This window comes from Lagopus muta, chromosome 2 (assembly GCF_023343835.1).
Source record: "Lagopus muta isolate bLagMut1 chromosome 2, bLagMut1 primary, whole genome shotgun sequence".
In the NCBI taxonomy this organism is placed as follows: domain Eukaryota; kingdom Metazoa; phylum Chordata; class Aves; order Galliformes; family Phasianidae; genus Lagopus; species Lagopus muta.
In genome coordinates, this window is record NC_064434.1 from 44344665 (window position 1) to 44369821 (window position 25157).

The window sequence follows — 25157 nt, forward strand, 5'->3', positions numbered from 1 at the left end:
CTCTTTTGGTAATACAAACACACACTGTGAACAGTAAATGGAAGATCTCCATTTTCAGATGCCTCACAAAGTAAAGCCCTTGCTGAACAATCCTCTAGGATCTCAGTAATTCACGTGCAGGGGAGAAGTGGACGAGCAAATCACAATACTCTGAATTATTGCACTGTACACCTTGCATCTTCTGACTTGATGCTGACTCAAGCTACTGAGCACAACTTAGGGATTTCCTTCAAGTAGATAGCCTGTGATTTCTACAGAACCTCCTAAAATCCAGAGATGAGTATCAAAAGGATACTTTGAAAGGATGGGGCCCTGGGCAACCTGGAATAGTACCAGATCTGGAGGTTGGCAGCGCTACCTGTGGCTGGGGGCTTGGAACTTGATGATCCTTGGGGTCCCTGCCAAACCAAGCCATTCTATGACTTTCTAATATCTACATTAATAATGCTTTTTCTTAATGAAAGGCTCTAGAAGCTAGCAGAGCCTGCCAAGTCTCTTTCCCTTCCTCTCTCCTCTCACACGTGGCTTTCAAGAACGCTACTATGTTGAAAACACAAAATTATCTTTGCCCAACAACATGTAATCCAACAACAAAACACCATCTCAAATGACTTGATAGGAGAAAAATCTTAAGTGCTTTTTATAGTCATATCAATTCCAAGGTAAACAATCTGACACCATGATATTTAAAGAAATAAAATTCTAATACTCCTGTCCCATATTCTGCACTGGTAAGAAAATAAACTTATAGTAAAAATCTGTGTTCTGCAAAAAGGCATCTGTGAGTTGTAACATTGCAGAGATTTAGAACATTTTATTTCAATCTAATTAATAATTTTGTACCATTCTTGAAGATGTAGGTACAAGATGCACTGCATCTTACCCTACAGAAAGTTGCTGCTAAGTATTCCTAAATGATGAAATTTAACAGCTAAGCAAAAAAAAAGTTACACCTTAAAGCCATCTCACACCTTACAGCTATTTTCAGAATAAGAAAACTAGAAACAAAATACTTGAACATTATGAGAAATTAAACTACATAGTACATTATTTTCTTATTTCTAGATGTACAAGTACAAGCATACCTGGTATTATAATTTGCCTTAGTTTGGGTACTTTCCTAAAATTGGACTTGTGTTGAGGGAGTTTAATCTGAAATAAATCTTACACCAAAACTGGTTAAAGGTAAACACTAATTTAGAGTTGAAATTTAACTAAATCTTTCAAAAACTTTGCACTTTCATGCAAGTTTAAAGGAGCATTTTAGCAATAGACTGAATTGATACAATGGAAGGTGATGCCAGAACAACCTGCTCTGGTTTCTGCCACCATCTTCAATCTCAGGCTTCTTTTGCACCTTCTGCTGCACACATCCCAATCACCAGAGATTGTTCATGGATCACAAATAACTCATTCTGCAAGAGAAAAGCAAATGCTTTCTGCTGACTTAGCTCCCTGACTGAGCTTACCATGAGTTAGATAAGTGTCACCTGTCAGCTAATTAAAATAGGTGATAATACCATGGTGATATTGAAGAAAAGACTGTGACTGTCTCCTTGTGGCAGAAACTATCCCTTAACTTATGCCCAAGGACATGATATGTATTGCAAATCTGTAAATTCATTCTGCTTGCTCACCAGCTTTGTTACTCTTCAATGATTTTGCTGGCTACTGCCAATCCTAAAAACAGCTTCAGAGTAACAATTTTACCTACCTAGCAATATGAATCCATTTAGGAAAAAAAAATTTATAGAAGAATTACATTTGTTATTCTATCTCAGGATATTTTTTTTTTAAGATAACACCAAACTAAGATTTAAATGATGCTACTAATGCTCCTCAAATAGTTCCAAGCAAGTACTCTACAAAATATCTAACTTGTAATCTTTCTACTTTTTATTGCAACATTTGTTGAATAAACTCTAAAGGTCATTTCCACAGCCGAGGGAAATTTGAGTAATATCATCATAAATACTCTTAGAGAATCTAATTTAAAAAAAAATAATAATAATAACATCACTTTTATGGATGTTATCCTTGGACTATATCCAAATGCATGCTAAAAATAGTAGGAACAGAGTTATATTAAACCAGGAAAGCACAAGGTGCCTTGATGCAAAATATTGGTTTACATAAAAATAGAAAATATTTTTCCCATGGAAGTAAACTAAAACAGCCAAGGGAAAAAACACCAGACCAATTACTCCTCATCTTAACAAGACGTTGTACGTTTATTTCTTGTTATTACACAAGAAACTCATGCTAGTGAAATTGGGCCTGAGGTAGCAGAAAAAGCAAAAATCACAAGTACGATTTTATGAATAAAAATCATAGAATGGTTTGGGTTGGAAGGGACCTTTAAGATCATGTTTCTGCGTATAGAAATGGGATTGGAACTACATCTCCCACTGGATCAGATAATCACACACAAAAATTTTGGTTAACTGAGAATTTAAGTTGTTTACTAAACAAACACAACACCTCCTAATTTGGAAAGCAGACACGACACATACAAAATACCATCACTTCTTATCAGTGGTTAAGATACAAGCCAACAATTTGAAATACCTGAATTCTTCAGAGATGGACAATGATTTTTTAAAAAGATAACAATTATGAATATACTTCCACATCACTACCGTACCAAGGCAATTTTTAACCTTTTCCTTTCTCTCACGAAGGTACTGAAGAATTAAACTTATTTACCATGGGAACACATTAGATTCAACCAATTTCCATTCTCCTTTCCCAATTATTACTACATCACACAAGCATTATCACACCAGTGATACGAAAAATAGTCTTTCATGAAAAGCAACCCTTACTTCTCAAAGCTCCAAGAGAAATGAATAACATCAGGCACCAGATCGGTTGCAACACATCAACAATTGATAAAACTTGCAAAGGAGCAGCACAGGTCATGCAAAACACCTGGTGCCACAGGATAGAAATAGTTTCATGAATACATATTCTTCCATTAAACATAGCTGAATATAGACTTTTCAGGTGTTCCTTTTTAAACTGTGCCTGATTACATCTCAGCTTTCTGGCAAAACAACATTTGTCTCCTTAGGAAAGGAGTAATTGTAGCACAGAAGTCAAAGATGTATTTGCACTTGCTTCCTGCTTTTGCTCATGGCTACCAATCCGAAAACAACAATAGAAGCCCACAAGTATGCTAACATCTGGAATTTATCAGAAAGGTCAACAATAAATACCAAAGAATGAGGTAAAAAAAAAAAAAAAAAAAAAAAAAAAAAGTGATCCATACCAAAACTTGAACCCTAATTCCAGCCACTTATCAAAATTAAATAAACTTTATTTCAGAAAATATCTGTGATTTCCATTCCAGAGCTGCCTCAATTCGCTCATAGCTTTTAAGAAAACATTCAGTCCACATCCAAAAATTAATCTGGGCGCATAACTACTATTAAGTACTTGAGAATAATCTATGTCTTGCTTACAAAACTAAATAAATGATTAGAAGCTTCTGGACATGCAAACCCATTTTGACTGACGAGGGCAACTATGAGAAATATCGAAACAGCAGCAGTCACTTCATACACAGATCACACTACACTTCCCACCATAATTCCTACTGATCTTACTCTACCAATGCAGCGTAACTACAAGAAAGGATCTGGAATATTAAGCACCATGTAATTGGTATGCTTCATGCTCAAAAATTCAGTTATAATGCAATATCAGCAGACACTATGCCCATATTGACATTCTTCTTTTTTATAACCGCTGCAAGAGATCACTTCAGCATTAGGAGCGATGGGAAATTTTAAGGGAAAAAGGGTAACTAAGACAAGGCAATTGGCTGCCCTTGTAATCTGCAATCAACTTAAAGAGCCACACCAGGTCATGGGAAATTTCTAAGACGACAATCCTTTCAAAGTTCTTTTCCCACGGTCAGAAAAAAATACCACATGGAAAAGAAACACTCCATGAAAAAACTACTCTTTCGCTATCTTTTATAGTAACTTGTACGTAAGCCAAACAATGTACAAAGGTAGCAATCACCTTTCTAGTTAAGTGCCTTTTCAAAGTAGTGCACAAACCTCTAAGAATGTTCAACCGATGTATTATCAGCTGGCTCATGAACTGTTTGCGGATATTGACATTTGCAATCCTTTCACCGGATCTGTTGTCATTGTTTGAGCTCAGATGACTCAGACACAAACAACGCTATTTTCACGTTTAAAATCACCACTGGTCTCCCACAACAATAACAGGAAGAACTGTACGGATCGATATGCAAGATTACTAACAGGGACTTTTCTCCTCCTACCCAACAAGACACACGTAAAACTTTCTTAACCAGGTAAAGCGTGCTGCACTTACCAGATCTCTATGAAGCACCCAGTTCGCATGGAGGTAATGGATTCCATCAAGGATCTGGTAGAGCAGTGATTTAACCATAGATCTTGGCAATTGCATGGGCTTTTTATTTGCTTTTGAGGCACGGTGAAACTTGATTATATGCTAGAAATAAAACAAGCAGAAACATAAGCTTGTTAGACAACAAAAAAAGAAAATCTTCCAACTTAAAAAAACTATTAACAATAAATAATGGAATGAAATGCAAAGTCTGTTGAACTTTGCAATTAAAAAGTAACAGAGTGAGGTGCTCCCAACATCCTTAAACTGTTTTGATCCTCTCAGTTGCTTGAAAAATAGCTGTCAAGCTTTTGATAATTTCTGAAGACTAGCTACTTACCTCCAGTAACATTTCTTGTTCATTCTCCTCCCTCCCTCCTCCCACCATTCCACCTGGGATCCTCCTATCCTCACTGCTGCTAGATCAGAAGCTTCTAAACCAGCAGCACCTATTGGAAAGAGACTTGCATTCCATGTTTCCACATCTTCTATAAAAACACCCAGAACCAAGTACCCACCACTACACTTCAATATTGCCCCTAAATCAGAACCTAGCAGAGAAAACTGAAACAGAACAAAAAATCCACATTGTTAGGGTGAGATCATGTGCAAACATCTAAAGATCTTCAAAGTTTTGGCCATATACTTCACTGATGAAGATAAGCCAGTGGTTCTTGAATTACAGAGGTCACTCAGTCCACAAGACAACAAATACTGCTTGAAACTGAGCCCAGGGAATGCAAAATGGATCCCAGCATAAGTCAGTTGAAAGATTAAGAAAAAAAGAATGACAAGATTACTGACATATCATGAAATATTCATAAACTGATCAATATTTATTGTAAGATCTAAGTGAAGATCATGTGTCAGGTTTGATTTTGCTGCACCATATAGCAAGGAATAAAATGGGATGAGGCCCTTCTACCTTTTCAATCCTCAGACAAGGTGGAGCTATGCAAGGGACAAAACCGATTTTAACACACTGCCACTAAGCAAAAACTTCTTCATTCTGATAATAAAAAAAAAAAAAAAAACAAAAAAACCTTACTCTTTTTGAAGTAGATTCCAAGAAGCATTTCAAATAACAAAACAGATTTCAACTACACACTTTTTGTGAGAAAGAAGTTATAAAGACAGTTTGCAGTTGTAACAAAAGCTATTCCAAATGTTAATCTTTAGTGTGGCAAGACTACTGATTACCCAATTTTTGAACAGGATTTGTCCAGTTTCAGATCACCCTCCTCCAAATTTAGGCGACAGCCAATAGTTAGACCTCTACCACCACTCCACATTATGACTATCACTACCAATCCAAATAGAAATGGCTATGGGTTAATGTTTCCTCATGGATAATGTCACCTCTGGCTCTCACCAGAACCTCAGCAACTTCCAATACTTCAGCCGCTGTTAAATTGTAGTTAGCAAAGTTATAGATACTACTATTTAAAGAGAAATTAAGAAGCAAAACCAAGTGCTTATTTCCAATCAACATTAATGTTTCCATTGATACTTCTTACAACGCATAAAACAGGAGTGCCTTTATATTAAAAAAAAAGTTTAAAAATAATCTGTAGGATTAATAGATTTTAATATATAAATGGACACTAAAAAAACAAAGCTCTTGGTACCTGATTCTTTAATTCTTTAAAGGAAAGCTTTAAGGAATAATTTCCCTGGACACGTTTTCACACATCATGTCACAAAAAGATTGTCAGAACTTCAACTCAGAATCCCTATCTTCCAGCACTGTACAATGTCACTGGATAACAACTTCCATGTGTTACTACAATATGATTTAAAAAGCAGTAACCATTCTCTAAAACTCAAAATTAATATCTTTATATTAAATTATTAAAAAAAAAATACAAGAGCACCACAAGGCAAGAGTTTCAGCACACAGACCCACAAGCCAATCTGAGCCATTTTTCAAAACACATAAAACCACTAAACAGGATTTCTCTACCCATTTGAAAATTGATTAGAATCCACAGGAAACATTCATATTATAATAAAGGTATACAAAAGAAGAGTCTGCAAAATGGTCTCATAGACCACAACACAACTAAATTAGCACCTCAGGAGGAACTTTACAACTCTAGCCCCAGTAAAGATGCTTGAGTTGCATCTCCCAAATGCAACAACACTAGGCCAGGACCTCTGGTTTCTGCCCTACCCTCCCATGTTCCTGCCTGCTTTCTTCCGAAGAACCAAGAAACCTGATTTTCTTTCTTTCAATACTCACAACACTGTTGTTTAGTGGACTTCTGTATGGCTCCAGTTCAGGGTCAGTTCTCTGCCCTAAAAATTGCCATTTTCATCAACTACTTGGATACAAGACTTGAAGGCATACAGTGTAGATTTGCCAGTGATACTAAATTATGAGGACATGTTGATTCCTTCATGGGCAGAGAGGCCTTGAAGAGAGATCTTGACAAACGGGAGGGCTGGGGAATGACCCAGCACGAAATTTAACAGGAACAAGCGCTAGATTCTGCAACTAGAACAGGGGCAGCTCTAACTACATGTACAAACTCAAGGGGGACAAGAGGCTGAAGAGTAGCCATGCGAAAAGGGATCTACGTGTTCCAGTGACATGAAATTAAGTCAGCAGTGTATCCTGGCAGCCAGAAGGGCCAACTGTACCTTTGTCTGGAGAGCAAGGAGACTTAGTTCAGACAGTGGTTGCAGTGACTGCCTTGAACCTTCTCCCAGTGATAAAGTACCTGCACAAGATGTGCAGCCGTGACAAGAGCCTGAGTTGCTAGAAGTAGTTAAAAGATTGAATAACATTAGAGGTGCAGAGAGATCTGTTAATAATCATAATCCTATAGCAGCTAACAGTGAAAAGAAGTACCTTAGTCCCTGGTGCCAAAGAAAAGCCAAAGTCCTCACACGCACTTCAGTCCTCACTCTCCAGCTTCACTACCAAAACCTGATACAAAGCTTATAGCAGTAGACACCCAAGATACTTATGACCAAGATCTGCAAGAAAACATACTTACAGCCACCAGTGAATACTGTAAAAAGAAACAAGTACTTGTAATGGGTAACTCCCTATTAAAAGGTACAGAGGCTCCCCTCAACCAGTCCAACTGAGTCTCAAGAGACACACCTTCTCCCCAGAACCAAGAACTAGGACAAATTTACAATCAGAAAGATTAATACGGTAGAAAGATAATAGAGGAGCATAACAGCAAAGGGACTAGCAAAGATGGAATGGTGTTACAAAGGGAAAGGAAAGGTGCTCACCCATCTCTGAAGATCTAGGCTTGCAGTAAGGACTCCACAAGGGACGGATCTCTAACTAGAGATCCTTCCTCATTGGCAGTCAGCCCTTAAACGGAGTCTAAGAGAGGTGGAGCCAGGCCCCTTCTGGTCACACAAATGAATTGCCTTCACCTGTGCTCCCAGGGATGACCCAGTCCTTTCCCCAGGTGTTCAACCCATAACTCAGTTACCATACAGACGTTGCCAAAAGAAAAGAAAATATACTTATGACTCATGGAACAGTACTGAGTCTAGTAGTTCATGCACCTTGTATGTTACCAAAAGTGTTGAAATAGGCTTGAAAATTGGCTTATGAGGAACTATGTACATTTTCTGAACCTTCCACCATAAGCAATTTAAACAGAACACAAGATAATACAGCTCAAATTCATTTAGTTTGTTCCAAGAAAATCCCTAGTATATACACCCAGTATCCAAATGAGCACTCAAAAAGATCCTAATTTTAGTCTGCTTGTAAGCAAGTCAAACTTATGCACACTGGTAGTGTCATCCCATTCCTGATTCCAAGAGCTGCCGTTTACTACAACAGTGGTCAAACAAACAAACAAGCTACATTCAGAAGTTCTCATGAAATTAAGTCCCTAAAAGTGGCATTTCACATGTGTCTGACTAAAAATGTTGCAATATGGGCTGCTACCTCAACAGACATGAGATGATTCACGCAGAAGCTCAATCTTAAGACACAACTCACTGGAAAACCAGATTTCTTGAGTTCTACTGCTTAAATATATTTATTTTTTAATTCCATGCATCTCCATCAAACTGAAACAATCTTTTCAAAGCAGGTGCCTCTCCCTGCTGAAGTAAATTGTCCATGTGCTCTTATTCTCAACAAAATACTTTTTACATATACCCTCAACCAACTTCTGATAAAAGAATACAATTATGTCAGTCAATTTCAATACACCAGTAAAATTAGGCTTTATTATTAAAGAGATGAAGGTTTGATACACGTTAAACCTGTGCCAGGGTAAAGAGGATGATTCAGATTACATGGCATCAAGTCTTCTCTCTTCAACCATCAGTACTCAAATACTGTTATATATCAAATGTAAAGCACTTGAAAGGCGAAGGAAAAATAAGAATCTGGAAATGCTAAACATGCATTGTTTGCACAATTTTCAAAAACAGGAAAAAAAGACAGACCCAATTATCTTAATTCACATTTGTTTGCTGTTTCAGGCCTAAGCATAGAACTGATTTCAGGCACTAATGTTTAGACTAAAAAAAAATTCTGTTGAGGGTATATCACAAACTAAACTCATATCAAAACAAAAATGGATAGAAGTACTTCTACTGACATTGCATGCATTTCCAATTTCAGCTACATTATGACAGTCAACACATACTAGCCCACACAAAAGAGAAGAGATAAAAATAAGTTTCAGTTCCCTCCTTCTTAACAATGCTGTTACATGGTTGTTCTTTAGAATCCCTTTAACTCAAATTGCCAATGAAAAAAAAAAAAATAATCAATTTTCAAGGGACAAAAGGTCAACATTTTGACAGCGAAAGAAGCTTTAACATTCTACGTTTTGATAAACCTGACTTCCTTTAAATATTTATACTTTGAAGCACAGTGAACATAAAACAGATTCAGTATTGTTTTCCCAGGTTTTGTAGGGGTCTCTCTAGTTCTTCCAATTAAGACCAAAATATGTTTAGAAAAAAAAAAAAAAAAAAAAACAAAACAAGAACAACCTTCAAACAGCAATAAAGTCAGAATTCAATCACTCTTTCACTATATACCTGAAATATCCAGTATTCATGTCACTGCTAAATACAAATTATCCTTAAATTCCCACAACCCTGGCAAAAAATAAAGTGAAATAATGTAAGTGTGAAGTGATTCTCAGACAAGACTACTATCAACAAGGAATGGTGTTGCCATCTGCAAGACATTCAGCCAGCACTTTTGTGTCAAAAACAACCCCATCTATTTGGAAAGGATAAATCATGCCATAAAGATGACTTTCCATAACAATGCCTGTTGATAAAAATCATATCTTCAAAGCAAACAAAAGCTATGCCAGCCCACTCTCTTTTGCCCCCATAAATCTTATATTCTTCTATCTTCCAGCAGATTCCTTCATTGCTAAAGACATGTGACAACAGAAGACTACAGAGAGAATTACCTAGTGGACTGGAACTGGATTAAGAGAAAAATACACACATGACTACAGAAAATTAGAAGAGAAATATAAAGCTACTACACTGAGAAAGGTATTTTAACGCGAATAAAAATATTTGTAATCAACAAGTATTATCATCGTGACTGAAAGCTAAACTGAAACCTAGAGGAAGTAAGAGTTATAACTGATTATACCAGATTTGGAGAAAACTAACCTAGATCTATTATAAAACACTCATGTGATTAAGCACATTTGCAAGGTTGCTGCATAAATTGGTATGCAAAACCCTCAAAACTTCTTTTAGCATACAAGAATATTATTCAAAACGTTGTTGAAACAGAAACTCGTGCATTCAAAATAACTTTTTTTTTTTTTCCTTTAAGTCATTAAAGACCATAGAAGTAAAACAGATATATTAATTAAAGGAATCACACTTTTCCATCCACACATAGTTTTTCTCTTAGACTATGAAGTCCTAACTGCATACTTGAGGAGGTTAATTAAAAATAGTATTTACTCATGGACTTGAGATTAACTCAGGTATGTGTTAAGTAATTTTGTCTGTTTGTCTGTTTCAATCTCAACATGAATTAATCAGGAGAGAAAATCCAGATACAATTTGAACGAAAAACATCCAAGATGTTATGAGTAAACACTGAAAAAGTGAAGTCCTTCACTAGAAAAAGAAACAAGAGATTGTTGGTTCTCTAGCTGTGAACATCTGAAACTGCTTTCAATTAAATAAAACAGACATCAAAGTTGTGAGACTGAAGCAAATTACCAGGAGTTAAAGAAAGAGTGTAGGCCATAACGCATTAGATATTCAATAACAGAGGCTGACACACACCTTCATAACCTTGTGTCAGACGTCTCTTTTGCACACAGTGAGGTAAAAGCTAAGGAATCTCATATTTACTTCATAGTATAAGCATATGTGAGCAGTGATGACGCTGTAGACAATACACTATAAATCAGCACATGTGGCACATTCAATACCTTAAAAATGTTATCAGTTGTCAGAGACTGATAGCCCAGAAAAATCATAAGGAAATCATTTGTGGATCACACTAAATTTTGGCAATTGTTTTAATTAAACATGAATTATAGATCAGTTGGTCAAAAAATCTGCTATATTCTTACACGTTCTTTTCTGTAATCCCATTAACACTTCTGCATAGTTTTGTACAACATTACTTGAGAGGCGATGAAGGAAAATCTTTGATCGACTTAGAAATTACACAGTGAATACATTTGCTAGCAACGATAACATCATAAGTCTTCATCAATGCCTGTCAGAAGTTGTTCTAAACAGGCATGGTTTTCTTTATCCCTTGAAAATGACATCAACAGAAGTTACTGCAAATTATACAGTATGGTGCTATTATAACTCAGATTTCAGATTTGAGTACACTAATCCTTGGGAACTAAATGCAAAGTTAAAAAAGAATGTTGCTCACTATGAAAGAACTTTTTAATAAGCTTAATTGGCACCATCACTTTTCCTTATTAGAATGGGACAGTTTTCTTCAGCATTACAAAACGAACAGAAAAAGATAGCATCTAACATAGTTCATTCATCTTTTGCCAAATATTTGCAGTACAGAAACTGAAAATGTAATGATTTTAATTAATCTGTTTATAAGTAATGAGCATTTATTCTTCTCATTGAAGCCAGTATGTCATACTAAAGTTGGGCAGCTTTGAATAGAAGGAAGATTCCCATCTTTAAAAACAAGTTCTGCTACGTAACATTAAGATATTAACATTTGAAATTGCATTGGTCTCTGGGAGTATTTGTCTAGTGATGGCACATCAAGTCAATACTTATCAAAACTTCAATCTTACTAAATTTGATATCCACAATGAAGAGACTTACTTTGCTTTGAAGTGGTGCTGGGGAAGCACACAGTGTAAACCAATCACAAAAATGTGCCAATCCCCTATTACAGTTCCTACCTCAAACTGCTGGAAGGGCACAAGTTGTAAAGCACAGAAAATGCAAAACACAACACAACACAGACAGAATGACAAGTGGTTGTTATTACTGAAATGTGTTACAAAATCAGTGGATTTTCAGGAGGCTTTTGAAGAGGATAGTGAAGGATCTTTACGTACGTTAATTGGGAGGCTGTTCCATGTGTAGGAGGCAGCGTGGAAAAAGACACAAAGTAGGGAGTGAGCAAAAGAGACAAAAGGGGAATCAAGAGCGATGCTTGGGAAGTGCTGACAGTAAAGGAAATGAGGACCAACGTTAAGCCAGAACCAAGATTGCCTTGAGTATGGCTAACTTTATGCAAGGGAGGAAAACGAATTCCTGCAAAGGCTTAAGAAGCGAGGAAATATGGGCAATTATATAGGAAAGGAGAAATGATTTGTGTAGCATGTCCCATAGGAAAAAAAAAAAAGAAAAAAAAAAAAAAGCAGTAGGAAGTGGGAGACCAGTTCACATCAAATAACTAGTATAACAAGCATTCAATTTCAAATAATGAAAAAGAACGAAATTCACGAGATTATGACCAATACTCAGCCAAGTGTAAGGGGTGGTAGGAACATTAGACTGCAGCAATTCTTTAGATAAAGCTGTTAAGTTATGCAAAAAGTCACCATGTTGTGTAAAAAGCAGATGCCCCAAATAAATTTGAATGGAAAAGTTGAGCAACTTTTGTGTTTTGAGTGTCTCTCAATGTAGCAGTAAAATATGTTTGTCGTGGCTGTTCTTTTAAAAATGAGTAAACTCATGATGATGCACATATAAATTCTGTTCCATACAGAGTTTTATCTGCTGCATTCCTATTCATCATCACTGGCACCAGTTGGGAGAAATATACAGATTCACTGTACACATAAATGTGATGAAGAAAACTTAAAATACAAAAGTGCTACCCTACAGGAGAAATTCAAATACATTTTTAAACATAAAAAGGGACTGAAATCTCATTACTGCAATCGTTCTAAGCCAAAAGTACATTTTTTACATAGTCTACTTTTCTTCCAGATTACACCTTTTTTTTTTTTGTCATTTACAAGTACATATGCATTAGTTCTTGTACAAAAAAAATTAAAAAAACCCAACCACCCTGTCACTATCATAGTATCATTACAAATAGCAATTTCCATATTACTGAAGCATTAAGAAGTAATATTGGAATTCATTTTTCCACTTCCTCTTTTTTATAGTATTTTCAAAGGAATTATAAACATACTGATACTAGCCATGTTTGATACCTTTTGGGTTTAAGTCTTAATCCAAGTCCAGGCAACTCACTTCTTAGTGAAGTCTTTTCACATTTCACTGGAAATTTACTGATGTGCAAGTCTCTATGCCTCTTCCATATAATCTTAGCACATCAGCAGACCCAATCAATAGTGCTTTTTTTGTTTGTTTGTTTTTTTAATTTTCATTCCACTCGTACTGCCACAAATTCACTGTTCAAAATTAAATGACAGAATGTTAATGCCATTGTATCTCAGTAAAAGGAGTCAGTAAACAGTCCCACTCTTTCTTTTTCCTTTTTCTTTGTATTGGTAAAACTGCAGGGAAAATAAAATACTAAATAGATTTCCAATCTCTATTTTAGAAGGTCTCAATTTAGGAATACCATCTTTAACCCTAATTAAATCTTAATGGGATGCTGTTTTAGCTTCAAAATTAAGTCCAGCATTTTAAAAATTCTACAGAGATTTCGCAGGTTTTAAGTGAAAGACCAAAGTGTAATAAGAACAGGATGTCAGTTAGACCCTGAATTACAGAGGAAGAAACGTATGCATCTCTGTGTTATACAAAGGCACATCACACACACTTCAGCTTGTCCAAGCTCCTTTTACACTAGGTCAAACATTCAGGGAAATCTGTACTTACCCACAAGTCATGCTCAGCATAATCAAACAGCAGCCAAACCTTTCTGTCACTGTGAGAAAGGAAAACCTTCTGTAATGCAATCACATTAGGGTGCTTCAACTCTCGTAAAAGCTGCAAAGAGAGACAAGCTGCTGTTATTTCCATGTTTGTTAAAAAAAAAAAAAGTATTAGTCTTACCACGACTAAATAAACAATCCTAAATAGGCCCTAGAAGAGAAATACTGTATAACACCACTGTCAAAGGTAAACACCAGAATTTTAAAATGTTAGATTGAAGCTGGTGCAGCCCATCAAACTCCTCATGTGGACAACACAGTTAGCAATTACCACACAGTTGTTTAATTTCCCATAATTTTTTGCATTTCATTCCTGTCTCAATTGCCTGATAGTCGATTGGGTCCTTGTTTTCAGAACATAAGGGTGTTTGTAAAGGAAAGCTTACCAAATAACTGTTATTAATAGATGTTCCAAGTACTCTTCTGTAATCCAGATATAAACCTGAACTTACTGTTTGCCAGAAACAAAACACAACTAGGTCTCATGACTACTATACCCATAATTAAACTGCACATGAAGGCATGCACCACCACTGAAGTCACCGTTCTGACAGATTAAATCAGTCCTCAGAGGGAACTGGGAAGCAGTAATTCCAAAAATATCATTCCCATGAAATCACTTTTTTTTTTTTTGAGACACTGCCATCATAAAAATGATTCACTACTTCTGTTTTATCTGAAAATTGCTTGCATCTGCAATACTACTATATGAATTGCCAAGCATCAGTTTCTAATGGCTAAACAATAATTAGCATAGACTTCACAGCACATCTGAGATAGACAAATCATCCTCTTTTTTTCCCCTTCAGAAAAAAGACATTAGATGTTAATTTTAGGGTGAAAAAAAAAAAGGAAAGTGATTAATTGTAAACCATACTGTCCCTTGGCTACACAGATACTTTTCAAGACAAGAGATCTTCTAAAGAATATTAAAATAATTTAAATCATTTCAGTTTTCCAGGAAATTAAATAATGTAAATGTTTCTTTTCTAGCATGCAGGAAGTGTTTTCTTCTGTTTCTTCCTTCCCCTAACACAAAGGGTTAGCCAGCTCTGAAAGATGTTCCTACCTAATGAACTCATAAGCAGTCATTGTCAGGTATCACATTTTATCACTTAAACAGTAACATTAACTCTTAAATTATAAACTATCAGAAAACTAAAGACTATAATTGTGTCTCCTTGACATATATTAAAAAAAATACTGCTATATACCCTTTTTTTTTTTTTTTTTTTTTTTTTTTTTTTTTTTTTTTTTAAGCAGTGCTACAACTATTTTCCAGTATGGATTGCTTCTGACTTTACACTGTTTTAAATAAAGTAAAAAAAATCTTATATAGCAGGAACTTTTTTATTGTTACCAATTACCAAAACCACTGTTACCAATACCATTGAGATAAAATAATTTTGAATTTTGAAACAGTCAGTGAGATGAAGCATTCTCTCAAGAACTCTGCAGGAAGAAGTAGCCAAACAGCACCGAGCTCCATAATGAAAACCAGCATATTATAGAAACGTTGACAGAAGTTCTATGTACAGCATAAGAACAAAAACAATGCCTGAAGCATTCTGCATTAACTTAAAGGCACTACACAAAGGAGACAAGCATGCATACATTCTTCAGTTCTAAGCAACAGTGTGCTCAAGCCAAGCCGAGCAGAGCACTTGTGTAGTGGTGGTCATGTGCCAGATTAATAAGCAAAGCCTGAAACCCTTCCTTTTCATGGAAGCCACGTGAAACACTGTCCCTTTTCAAAAAAAAAAGTGGTACATTTCTTATCCACAACAATGAAATGCACTCATTTATAACAAGTAGGCTATTTTTAATGCATTTTTTTCCTCATCTTTTGATGCACCTTGGATGAAATAACAAGCAACATTAAATAAAATCTCTCACATGGAAGAATCAAACTCATGCTGGTTTGATCTTAAACACTGATTTTTGCAAAAACCACAAGGAAGAAATCATTATGTTACTGTGATGTTATACATGTTGAACCTCCACCAGAACTTCTGTATCTGAATGGAGTACTTATAAGCAGTCAGAGATGGAAAGAGGTCTCAAATTAACAAACTCTGCTTATCAATGTTACAGGCACTCTCTATCTGCATGCTTTTCAAGTCTATTCTGCTCTGAAAGTAAATTAACATTATTACAGAATTTTTGAGAGGTTACCTAGCAATTTTTCCTAATTATAATGGAAGCTGGATATGACCCAGTAAATCATAAAATCACTCCGGTTGGAAAAGACCTTAAAGATCATCAAGTCCAACCACTCACTGACTGGAAGCTGGCAAATGTCCCACATTTCAAAAAGACGACCCCAGTAATCACAAGCCTGTCAGTCTCACCTCCGTGCCTTGCAAAATTACAGAGATTATTCTAAGACCTATTGAAAAGCATCTGAAAGACAAAGCAGCCACTGGTCACAGCCAACTCGGGTTCATAATGGGAAAGGCTTGCTTAATTAATTTAATTTCCCTTTTATGATAAGGTTACTCACCTTACTCGACCAAAGGATTTTTGGATTGCAACAAAGCTTTCAGTACAGCTTCTCACAGTATCCATCTGGACAAAACAGCCAGCACACAGCTGGATGAACACACAATGCAATGGGTGATGGGTAAAGCTCAAGTTATAGCAAATAGGGCTAAATCAGGCTGCCTGCTTTTTCTAGGGTTCATCAGGATTCCACTGTGGGGGCAGTTCTCTTCAATGTTTTGTCAGTGACTTGGATACAGGACTTAACAGTATACTAATTGAATTTGCAAACAACTCCGCATCAACCCCATTTAACTACACTGTCTTTTTTTTTTTTTTTAAACTAAACTGCTCCATAAGTATGTACTGCTTTAAAGGAAGCCAGGGCAGTATCCAGTTCTTCAGTTAACCTTAAACTAGAATATAAGGGCCTTACGTCAGACTTGCCACTTCTGTTTTTTGACTGTTTCTGCTATGATGGGAAGCGGTTGTCTTGTCATTGTGCAGGTTGAAAATGAATCCAAATTCAAGCTCTCTGAATGAGGGAATTCTTCCTTAAATACATTATCAAACAGGACGTATGGGACAAAAAGGAGAGGTTTAAGACTACATTTAGATAAAACTGTAGCCTAATCTAATGGCTCACCTCACAGTTTCACCCTTCTGCTATTCACTTGATGAGCTGTCACATGCCAAATACGTAACAGTTGTGAAATGGCTGCACGACAATTCTTCACCATAAACACATTTCACAAATGTGTACTGTGGTTGCACCTAGAATCCCAAGGACAACTTCAGAGCCATGGTAAATCATTCTCCACAGCTTTTCTGAAACACAGATTACTGCATAAACTTTGAACATATAAAATAGAGGAATAAAATACAATACCATTTTTTTCTGAGGGCTTGTGAAGAACTGGGAGATTGGGTTAATTCAAAGCTCAAGGCAGAAGGAACTAATACACTGTTTTTGTATTTGTAAGATTCCAGTCTTCATGACCACACTTTATTACAAAAAATAATCCAAACATAAAAAATTTGCAACTGCTAGAATTTATTATCAACTGAACACAGCACCCTATCTTAACAGTGCTTCAGCTTACTGTTCCTTCTCTACAATTCCATTTCCATTATGCTCAATTTGCAGTAAAACTCTAGTAAGAATCTGTCTCTTAGGTGACATACAATACACTTCCTTCTTGTTAACAGCACACAGAGCCATTTTAGTCTTAAAGTCTTTGGGAAAGGCATCAGTTTGCACTGTCAACGTTCTGTGCAACTTCAGATTTAGACAATAAATCCCATGCTAGCTGAGGTATTTACAGGAGAGAAAGGGATGTACTGACAAACTCATAATCTTTGTGATACTGCTTTAAAATAATATATAAAGTTTTTACCTGGGCTTAAACATCTCCCTCTCCACACACACACACACACACACACACACAAATTAACTTCTTGAAAAGGGGAAAAGGCGATTAAAGGAACAAACAATCTATCCCTCAACAAGGGAAGGAAAACTTGCCCAATTACTATAGCAAATCAACTACTAAAAAGAATTAATATTGATACCCACTAAAATACAAAGGTGTGAGCACCAAAGACAGAAGACATAATTACGCTAAAAGGCACAACTACAGCACTAGGAAAACAAACAACTGCTATCAGATAAAGTCACCCTCAAAGATGGCACCTCAAACACCAAAGTTCAGGAATAGCTTCTCAAGAGCAATGAAAACAGCACCTCATTTGCAGTTTGATCATCACAGGAAATTCATTACTTAATGACTCCAATTTAACCATCTGCCACTAGATTCAGTGATGCAACATCTATGAAATACCTAGCTTTTATAGAAACTTTCAGAAAAGGTAATTTGGTGGGGTCTTATTGATCACCTCCAGGAGATGAAAGTATTGACAGACAGCTCCTACAGTAGTTTAAGCTCTTTGAACTTAGGCTACACACTGTCTATCAATATACCACACAAGTAACTTTTGTATCACGAGCAGTTAGGAAGTCTCTTGCTCTTTTGCATTAAGGAAGTTCTGCTTTCTATAAAAAACTACTTCTGTAAGAAGGACAGAAGAGAGTTTCATTGTTACTACCATAAACAAAATGATCAATTCTGAAGGTGTTCAGCCCTCTTAAAAATAGTCAGACAGTACATTTCTAAAGGAAACAACTTCCACATAGTTTTTCCATCATCAGGTAAAATAATGCTTTCTTTCTACCACCTACAAAATCAGGGTGAACACAGACCCTTTCATCTCACTGTGAAACTAAGAAAAAGGAAAATTAGAGAAAATAGGAAGACAAACACTACCGTCAATTTCTACACCCACAAATCTTGCAGTAAACACATACTATGTCAGTGAAGACAAAACATCACCTTCAGAAGCGAATTCTGAAGTCAGATCATCTCATCTAAGAGGTATCCCCATCTTCCAGTTTACTCTGGTCTTCCGATCCTAGTTAATCCACTCCGGAATACCCCTGGTAATTTCTTTGATGGAAATATAGTCAGTGATGCACTTAACTGCTTTCAAAGTTAGAACCAAAACCTTCAACTGACAGAGATGTGGATCAGAAGTTGTCATAGGAAAGATCAAAATGTAAACCTAATGGCTCACAATGGCAGTTGTACCCTGAAGAATTAGAACTGCTGTCTTGTGTGATGAATGTATTTAAAGCCTCTAGGATCAATGAAGTTACTTTAAAATTGAAGCTGGGATTTTCAAAGGAACCTAAAGATCATTATTTTACTCCTACAGAAGCTCTTTAAGAATTCCAACCTATTTAGATGTTATTAATCAAGACTAGATCCTCTCCTCCATGTTATTACTATTATTCTTTTCACACAGACACTCTAATGCCTAGTATAATACTGAGTTCAAACTGCAGCTTTTCCCTCAGGGAGGCAAATGGGCCTCTCTCAAAATATAAACAGGCAGCTATTAAGTTTATTAAATTTGTAAGAACAATTCTTTGTTAACTTTAACTTGTGCTAAGGGTCCCAGAGATATCAGGAAGAAGAAAAAAAAACAAAACCAGACAGTAAAAATTCCACTTACAAAGGTATTGCACAGTTGAAGTCAAAAGAGTGCCTTTACTCAGCCACAGCTTCAAAGTGAATAGGTACGGAGGGCCCAGGTATCAGCCCATACAGCCATAAGCTGTTGGATGTAAACATGTGTATAAGAAGTCTCACAGAAAGATGTGGGCAGCATATACAGATGGATACACTTACACATGAAAGTTACACATACACATGAAAGTTAAATAGCAGCCTACACACGGCTTCAGAGAGCAGATAGCTTTTCGCAAACTGCTCTGTTTGAATCCTATCCTTGGACAGACATCAGAATGCAAAACCAAGCTGGGGAGACAGACTAAAATGCCAAAAATACAGCTAACGTTCTTACCTTAGCTGCTCTGAGCCCTGTCTCACATTGCAAGGCACATTCTACATGAAAACAGACAGGCTAAAGTATTTTAAACACGAATTTAAGCAGTCTCTTATTCTATCTAGTTCTCTTATTTTACTCTAAGCAGTCCTCACCCCTCCAATTCTGCTTTATGCTTCCTCCAACCATCTCAACCAAGCAGCTCCTAAACTGCAAGAACTGCAATCTTCCAGAAGAGAAAGACAAAGTTAGTTCCAAAAAATAAATAAATATGAGAAGACATTGCACAGAATCTAGCCAGTAACACACCAAATGTTAGGACAGGAAGAGGACAAAAAGCTGTCACATCCTACGACTATGACAATGATTAAGAAAGTATTTATACAATAAATATTTTCATTTCAAGAGCTGAAAAAATAATGGTATTCTGAAACAAAAGCACAGCAAAAGATTTCCAAAATATCATTCTTACCTAATAAAAAAATAATAGAAACTAGAGTGACTGCATTTTAAATTCCTGAGGTTCCCAGCAAAAGCAAGTTAGCCTTAGCATGTTTCTGTAAGCATAACAATTATTTCCATGGACTTTCAAAAATAAAGAAAAGACTACTGTAAAATTATTCTTCAAGCAAGAAAGAAGTTAATTTTTAATACACCTATATAAGGAAATGCTGATGTCAAGGACATATGATAGCAACTTGGCTCCAGTGCACACACCCTCACACAGAGGGTGGTGATGCACTGGAACAGGTTGCCCAAGGAGGCTGTGGTTGCCCCATCCTTGGAGGCATTCAAGACCAGGCTGGATGTGGCTCTGGGCAGCCTGGTTTAGTGGCTGGCAACCCTGCACATAGTGGGGGGGTTGAAACTCAATGATCTTTGGGGTCCTTTTCAACCCAGGCCATTCTATGATTCTATGAATAGAGAAATTTAAGCTCTCTCTCTCCACAGATCTTTTCCTTATTTGATCCACAACAAAATAAAAGAACATTCATCCATTTGGATAACACCAACAAGTAATTTGAAAATACCTATATGAAGCAAACTGCTGAAAAGTCATCGATTTCATATTGATTTTTTTTGTCTGAATTTACTTTGCAGTTGACTAGACAAAAAATTTGTTCTGTTACTGAAAAGATAAAAAAAAACTTTCCCACATGAACAAAGATACTCAGCCACAAAGCTACCTAAGAACAGTCTTTATAATGAGGGGGGGTGGAAATCACAAAAACTGCTAACATATTTTTAAATTCAGAAGTGTTGTCACACAATTTCACAAACCTAAACATTTGGTCTGGCTTTTTAAACTGCGCTTGATCTACGTGTACCCTGCTTGTTTCTGCACTTTCCTGATTTCCTGGCCATCCCTGCTCTTGCACTGTATCTCACAAAAATAAACAGTGCCAGCAACTGATGTTGCACACACCTGCAGAAGGACAACAAACACGATCAGACATGAAATCTGATCAACCCTCAATTTTTTAAAGGCTTTCCTCTCAAAAGTACTTACACAAGAAACATTACATAAATTAGAGTAAGAGGAATAGCACTTCTGCTTTTGTAATTTTATAGAAGAGAAAGAACACATGTCCAAACCGACACACAACAAACTATTACTTTGTCACATTTTCATACTCTCCTAATTTTATACTTCTCAATGCAGGCTTGCAGAAACAGTATCAGAATCAGCTATATTTTAGTACCTATTAATGAAATCAATTAGAGACACATTCATCCACTGAACAAGTCAAGATTTTTCAAAGAAAAAAATTTCTATTAACATAAGCTTTCCTTCACAAAAGAGGGAGCCGTTTAGTTCCTAGGACAAGGAAGGCATGCATTCAGTTTGAAAAGCTTATAAGTAACAATCTGATTATTATTTTGTTTACAAAATACTTTGCTTTGTTTTGAAAGTTTACTTGACTTTTGTTTTGTCCTCTACTTGACTTTTTCCTTTGTATTTTTATTATTAAATCAAATTTTCATTTTTGTGATGCTATTTTATTTTCCTCAGTCCATGTGTTCTAAATTACACAACATAAATTAATATCATAGAATCACAGAATCCTTAGAGCTGGAAGGGACCTTAGATGGAAAGGCCATCTAGTCCAACTCCCCTGCAATGAACAAGGACATGCACAGCCAGATCAGGTTGCCCAGAACCTGATCCAGCCTGGCCTTGAATGCCTCCAGGGACGGGGCTTCCACCACCTCCCTGGGCAACCTGTTCCACTGCCTCACCATCCATACTGTAAAAGACTTTCCTTATAACCAACCCAAATGTATCCTTTTTAAGTTTGAAACCATCTCCCCTCATCCTATTACCACAGACCCTGCTAAAGAGTCTTGTCCCCTTCTTTCTTAGATCCCATCTTCAGATTTCGAAATGTTGCAATGGGTCTCCCTGGAAGCTTCTCCTCTCAAGGCTGAACAGCCCCAGTTCTCTTAGCCTGTCTTCATAGGAGAGGTGTTCCATGCCTTGGATCATATTTGTGGTCCCCCTCTGGCTATGCTCCAATAGGTCTATGTCTCTCCTGTACTGGGGACTCCACATCTGGATGTAGTACTCCAGGTGAACCCTCACCAGCACCACAGAGTAGAGGGGCAGCATCATCTTTCCTGACCTACTGGCCACACTTCTTTTCATGTGGCCCAGGATACACTTGGGTTTCTGGGCTCACTGCCTCATATCCAGCTTGCCATCCACCAGTTTATATCCAGTGTGCCATCCATCAACAAGTTATACAAGTTATTTGACAGTTCCCATGAAAATACAGTATAGATTATGAAGAAACTTCCACTCAACATCTTAGATCCTGTTAGTGATAATGGCACAGACTCCCAACTTGGTAAATACATCTGCTGAGCTCAGAGAGAAGTGAAGCTCTGTGCCACTTCAATGCTTCCAACACTGAAGTCCACTATCACATTACATGAAAATTCCTTGGCTTTGTTTCTGTCCAGACCCAGAGCTTATCAAGCACAACACGGCTGAACTGCTCAACATCCCTCTTCACCCTTATAAGCAAATCCTCTGCCTAAGACACTTGTAAAATTATATCTGCAAGAAGTTCTCAGACTAGATAAAACAGATTATGCTCAGTAACAAAATGGCTGGGAGACTACCAGCATCTCCTCTTAATCTGAGGACTCCCATGAAAGGGAAACCTCTGTTTCACTGCACTGCTGAACGAAAGGAACAGAGCTGCTGAAAGGACAGAGCTCAAGTGCATAAGACCTCATGACAATATTCCCCATTAAGTATCATGGAAATATTAGATTTTTCAGGAAGGAATGTTATAATCTTGTACATTGCGGTTTTCAAGAACAGTGCTACACAACAAAAATGTTATGTGTTTTGGTATATCAAGGTTAAAAAAAAATTCTTATGTTCTTACAGACAGAGAGCAAAAAAAGGAAAAGGAAAAATACAGACAGAAAAATTGATGGCTATTCTTCGTATGTACTCATTCTACCTATGCCAGACTGGTATGCAGGAGCTTTGATGTATCACTTATATTTCAAGTCATCTTTAAGTCACAGTTAAGAATTCAAAACATTAAGCACATTAAACCTGTGCTCCCTACGTGAATTAAATGAATCCGAATAATGGCATCCATTAAAGTTTGATGTACTTCATTCATCTGGTGTATGTAAATGCTTTACCTCTCATTAAACAAGCTAATAGACAAGCCTACAGCTACAAGTATCAATTCAGTTTAATACCACACTCAAAGAAAGAAACTTGACTGCAGACTTGAGAGACTTGAGAGAAAGTGAATGTTTTTTGGTTTTTTCATTAATTTGGGTCTGTTTAAAATCAGAAAAAAAAATCTGCACCACTTTACAGTCAGGTTTCTCAGATGCTCTTTCAGGATAACACTTAAGAATGTCACTCTGTCAAAGCTTTTATTAAGAATCATAAAAGTAATTAGTCTGTTGGCAATTATATACAACAAACTCAGCATTTTGCTCCGGAAGCATAAGGCTAGAACATTCTTAGTGTTGATTAAGACCATTAAATTTGTTATGTCTTTGCTCATAGCTTTTCACTTTTTACCCAAATCTTCAGCAAGCTTTTAGACACACATTAGGCAAATCTAACGTGTGAAGCAAGCTAAAACAAGATGTTCACTGGCTGTCTCTCAAGTCATTAAACGCCTACCACAAGATTCCTCTCATACTCTCATGATCAGCCTGCAACTGGGGAAAAAAAAAGTCAGTTTGTAATCTAACGTCTATTTCCTCGTTCTTCAATTAAATATGAAAAGTTATTCGATGAGGCCATGAAGATAGCAGAACCAGCATTTCCCCCAGTAAGGACTGATAAATACGGGAGGGCTCAAAAGATTGGTAAATATAATTCACAGAATTGCTTGAGTAGAGATGAAAATATAAACAACACTTAAATATGTTCATATGGCAAGCCCTTAAGAACAACAGCAGTTTTCTAAGAGAGGTTTTGAAAGAATGTTAGGTAATAAAATGGAGAAAACTAGTAACTGGCTAATATTTACCACCATGAGAGCTTATGGTATTCTCCATTTCATCTTCCACTGAGAATAACCTCCCTCTCAACTAAATCCTACTGCAAATGGGTATGGAACTTTTTGCCGAAGGCAGCAAAAGCAGTGTGGCCCTGAAAATAACATCCCACAAACAGACGTTAGACTTTCTTCCTGAGAACTGAGAGTGAATACTTTCCCAGATAATAAGCAGAAATGAGTAATTGGAAGTCATTCTCAAGACCTACAACAGAACTATTCCAGACCTGATATATCTCATTAAGCTTGCAATTAGAAGTAACAAATAGCATGTTTATAATCCCCAACCAAAATGACAGAGCTCCTTTACACCCACCTTCTTTCTGGAATAACAACTTCAGACTGCCTGGAGAAAGGGGAGTGCATCTGTCAGAACTTAGGAAAGTTTCTTACACAATTATAACCTACTTCTAAATCCTTGAGAATGCAGTGAACCTTCTGCCTCTTTATCACTTCTAACTCTGCAGAACATTTAATTGCACGGATCAACATTTCCCAGTTAGACAGTAGTGAAAGTCTCACTGTAAATGGCTACAGTTACAGGAACGCTACTGAGGACAAAATATGTAACACATGCTTACTCAAAGAAAGATGACCTGCAGTACTTGACTCAGTTTCAAGGCTAATTTTGAGCCTGCTTACTATCGTGTCCATGACACAGCTGAAGCAAACGCCAAGGAAAAGAGCGTGTAAAGAAGCACAGAAACAGCACAAGTGTTCAGTGCTATGCACAGTCAGCTTCCAGCAATCCACTGCTTCAGGGACGTGAAACCACCTTAAATCAAGGTCCTTCATTGTTTTTGTGTTTGCTTCATTAATACTCCTCATTAATAAAGTTCTTTAACTCAGTCGTATGCTTTGCCCTCTACAACGTTCGGAGCTGTGTTTCAAAACCAAAGTTGTATTGCGGAGAGATTTACTACTTTCATTCAGTTGCTCTTGTTTTTCTGTTCCAATAAGCACTGAATAACTATTCTGCAATTAACTTTCTCACAAAGTTTTGTAA

The 25157-nt window shown here is 36.7% G+C and overlaps 2 protein-coding genes across 2 annotated transcripts in view; one reads left to right on the forward strand and one right to left on the reverse strand.

Moving 5' to 3' along the window:
- The window catches only part of RPF2 (ribosome production factor 2 homolog), a 242505-nt gene that overhangs the window by 105126 nt on the left and 112222 nt on the right, over positions 1–25157 (forward strand). The gene's annotated exons all lie outside the window — the stretch shown is intronic.
- CDK19 (cyclin dependent kinase 19) overlaps positions 1–25157 on the reverse strand; it is a 117341-nt gene that overhangs the window by 59448 nt on the left and 32736 nt on the right. Inside the window, exons 3-4 of the mRNA XM_048937270.1 lie at positions 13666–13776; positions 4351–4491 (exon numbers count right to left, since the gene is read on the reverse strand). Coding sequence (XP_048793227.1) covers positions 4351–4491; positions 13666–13776 — 252 coding nt within the window. The remainder of the gene's footprint in view (positions 1–4350; positions 4492–13665; positions 13777–25157) is intronic.